This window comes from Triticum aestivum, chromosome 5A (genome assembly GCF_018294505.1).
Source record: "Triticum aestivum cultivar Chinese Spring chromosome 5A, IWGSC CS RefSeq v2.1, whole genome shotgun sequence".
NCBI lineage: Eukaryota > Viridiplantae > Streptophyta > Magnoliopsida > Poales > Poaceae > Triticum > Triticum aestivum.
The window spans coordinates 646,532,455-646,536,336 of record NC_057806.1 but is presented as its reverse complement, the minus strand read 5'-3'; the positions used below and the strand labels follow the sequence as shown (position 1 = coordinate 646,536,336).

The 3,882-nt window shown below is 44.7% G+C and overlaps 1 protein-coding gene across 1 annotated transcript in view; it reads right to left on the bottom strand.

Moving 5' to 3' along the window:
* Nucleotides 1–3,279, bottom strand: part of LOC123105590 (magnesium-chelatase subunit ChlD, chloroplastic) — a 7,089-nt gene extending 3,810 nt beyond the window's left edge. The window contains exons 1-6 of the mRNA XM_044527679.1: nt 2,981–3,279; nt 2,431–2,609; nt 2,226–2,310; nt 1,829–2,145; nt 1,618–1,741; nt 746–838 (exon numbers count right to left, since the gene is read on the bottom strand). Of these exons, the coding sequence (XP_044383614.1) occupies nt 746–838; nt 1,618–1,741; nt 1,829–2,145; nt 2,226–2,310; nt 2,431–2,609; nt 2,981–3,244 (1,062 nt within the window). The 5' untranslated portion in view covers nt 3,245–3,279. The remainder of the gene's footprint in view (nt 1–745; nt 839–1,617; nt 1,742–1,828; nt 2,146–2,225; nt 2,311–2,430; nt 2,610–2,980) is intronic.
* Between the last annotated feature and the right edge of the window lie 603 nt (nt 3,280–3,882).

The window sequence follows — 3,882 nt, the reverse complement described above, 5'->3', positions numbered from 1 at the left end:
ATATTAGTAATTGAACAAGTTTGCTCATTTGCTTGTGTTTTTCTGCATGATTCAAGGGGTCTCTTAGTTTTTTTTTTCTTTCACATCGAAGGTGTCTCCAAGTTCCAGCAAGCATTCACTTTCATATCCATGTCCGCACCGTATTCGCTCTGTATTCGTTTCCAGCAATATGTATTTCCATATTTGTTTATAGGCTTCCTGTATTCGCCCCACCCCCTCCCTCCCCCCCAAAAAACGAAGGAGTAGAACTAGAATGACATCACTGGTTATGACATATAACCAGTTGACTACACGAGGTTATAACATACCAAATGAGCATAATGAAATAGCCCAGGTGGCATGTTGCAACTGAAGGTAACAACAGGAAATGCGGTCGACTTTACTAAGACAAGGTAAAAATACAATCAGTAACCTTGGCTTTATTGCCAAAAGCTCAAATAGTTTGGAGCACTTGAAAATGGGTTGATTAGTCGATCCAGTTACATTTGTTGTACATATATAGAGAAAAGATTCGCCGAAGACCTTGAATAATGATGTCAAATGTCAAACAAAAGAAGGTATGCATATTTCCAATGATATGATACATACTAGGGTAGCCAATGATGGCTACATATGTTGACTGTTATCTGCAGCTGGTAGTACTGCGCATAATACAAAACAACATTGATTCTACAAACAGTTGGCTCAATGCCTCAAAGTAAGCTCATTGGCTGGAAGAACATCAAGCTTCAACTAGTCAACTAACCTGACAACCACCACGTATAGCTTCCATGACAAGATATTTGAGCTGTTCTGTGCTGATAGCAACATCCTTCAGATATTCTCTTGCCAAAATTATCTGAGTGACCATGTATTATCATTGTGAGACAAGCAGTACATAACACAGATTTTAACTCAAATACTGCCTTGCACTACATATACGCTGTTTTTTACCTTTTTAATCTAGACTTGAGATTTTGCATACTTCAAAACAAATGATAAAAGTTGTAAATAGTGGAAGTCATGTGGTCAATATACGTGCGCATGTCTAATATAAGCACAATTTGTGGGTCCTGTCTATATATGCCAACTGGACGAGTGACATGCATCCTTTGTGTTTCCTGTCTAATATATGCCTACCTTGTTTACTCGACAATATGCGGTTAAAAGAGAGATATGTCCCTTGATTTCACAACTGAAGACAATATTGTCTCATGCGTCAACACATCTTACAATGGTAATTTTATAAAATTCATTATTTCAGACAAACTAAATTGATCTATATGAAATGAAGGAATATATATTAAGTCCAAGTTTAACTAATAGTACATCCACTATAAACGCAAGAGTCCATGCTTTTTAAGTCCAAGCATGTGTTGCGCATGTGCCAGACGTAATTTCTTGCTTCCACGTGACCACTGGTTTCTCCTTTGTAATCACGAGTCTTTGATAGCTATATAATTGTGGACCCCAGACATTTTGTAACTGAGTGATTTAACATATACAATGCTCTTGGAAGGTCTTTTCTACGCAATAAAAAACAAAACTAAATGGAGTTTGCACCCTACTCTGATTTGATAAAACAGGTTGCAAGCTTTGTTAGTTAATGATCTCAGTAACTCGGTTATTCAGTAGTACCTGAGTTTTTGCAACCTCAGTTTCCTCTTCCACCATCTTAAAAACATCTTTGCTACACTCCTGAAATTGGGTTGCAATATTGACGGCTGCCACGCGGTCATCAAAACTCAATGGAAGGTCAGCACTGCGAAATGAAACATTATGATAATGAACAAACCATGAATTTGGTAATAAAAGTAAATAAGCAAGCAATCTTTCAAGTCTAAAGTACCTTAAATTAATTGCAATACGATCAAGTAAGTGTTCACGTACGGATCCTTCCTCCGGGTTGTACGTAGCAATTAGAAGTGGTTTGCATGGATGACGGAAGCTAATTCCCTCTCTTTCCACAATATTAACTCCTTCCGTCAAGACATTCAGAAGCAGATTGCTTATGCCGTCGTCCAATAGATTTATCTCATCCACATAAAGGACACCTCTGTGAGCTTCAGCAAGAAGACCAGGTTGAAACACAGTAGTCCCTGATCTCACTGATTGTTCAACATCAACAGACCCAATGAGCCTGTCCTCTGTTACACCAAGTGGAATCTGTCATAGGGAAACCTGCGGCATTATTAAACTAACAACGATCCAGGAAGATACTATGACACCAAATTGGTGTGCTTTACCTGCACAAAAGGTGCTTTGACAATCTCAGATTTGACATTACCATCAGCATCATACTGCACTTGGTCAGCCAAATGGTCCTCCCATCTACCATAAGAGGAGCTTAATCAAGTAAGCTGATGAAACATTTAAGAAACAAGAAGAAGCTGAACATCAGATGACGAAATGATCAAAGCGTTTTCAGATATGGCATTGTGAAGACATTACTCTTCTGGAATGTTGGGGTCAGCGTTTGCGATTGAGCCAACGACCACTTCGATTGGCGGAAGCATAGCGTGCAAGCCGCGGGCCATCACCGTCTTTGCCGTCCCGCGCTTCCCGGAGATGGCAATGCCTCCAACCTCGCGGTCAATCGCGCCAAGCAGCAGAGAAGTTTTAATTGCATCCTGGACGACCACATGAAATTCACAAGTTACAACAAAGTTGGGTTCACACAGCAATGCAGGAAACCATGGGAGAAAACTACAGCTTGCAAGTGAATGATTGACTACCATATTTTCCAGCTCCAGAAAGCCTTGCTGAGATTAAATCGTAAAAAGTTGCATGCCATTTTCAGCGAACGCCTCTAAATCATGTAAATTTTGTGCGTGTTGGCTGTTGCCACTTCTACATTGTGGTTGAAATGGCACAAGTTCTCGATTAGAACGGCCTAATGCGCATAACCAGCTCGGGGAAATGCTGCGACCAATCCCGCCGCCCAATCAGTCAATCAGCAGCACCCAGGGCAGCACAAATTGGCCGAAAGAAATCTCCTCACCTGCCCAACGACGGCGGCCAGCGGGAAGTATTCCCGTCCGTACTGCTGCTGCCCCGACGGCGCGGGGCTCGCGGGCGGGGGAACGGCGCCGTTGGTGGAGTCGAGGACCTCGGAGGCCGAGGCGACGGCCGCGAGGCGTGGAGGAGCCTCTCGCCGCCGCAAGGAGCGGGGGGCGAGGGATACCGCGGTGGCGGGAGACGAGGGGAGGCGGCGGGGCGGGAGGTGCGGGAGGGAGGCGGAGAGGGCGGTGGCCATGGCAGCCATGGGGACTGGGGAGTGTCCTCTGTGGGCGTGGGAGCGCTTATCGTTTCTTATCTGGTTTCCCGGGGATCCGCATCGCACGCATCTCGGCCGCGTGGTTCTCGCTCGGGGATCCACGGCCGTCCAATCGGAAACGGCAGGATGTAATAGTTTTTTTTTGTGAGGGTGAAACCGGGAGCTCTTTATTCAACATCAACTCCTCCAGCAAAATCTCAGCAAAATCTGCTGAGAGGCTAGTTACAAGAAAACTTGATGTGGTATCAAGCCAACACTCTGTAACATCTAAAGTGCTCGCTTACTTCGTACAGAGATGAGCAGGGACGTCGGCTGCCCTATCGACATGCTGAACTACAAAAGACTTAAACGAAGGAACATGCTCCTCAATTTCAGAAAAGATAGGCGCCACCACCGCACGAGAGATGTGACACGAGTTCCAGAGATTCACAATCTCCAAATTATCAGACTCCAGAACCACTTCTTCATAGCCCCGAAGATGCGCGAAGATGACTCCATCGCGGATAGCAAAAGCTTCAGCTATGAGCGGGTCCGTGACCCCTGGGTATGGTTTGCACCATGCTGCAAGAAAGGATGATCGGGACCGAGCTACTCCCCCTGCCCCTCCCCTCCTTGCATCCATTGCA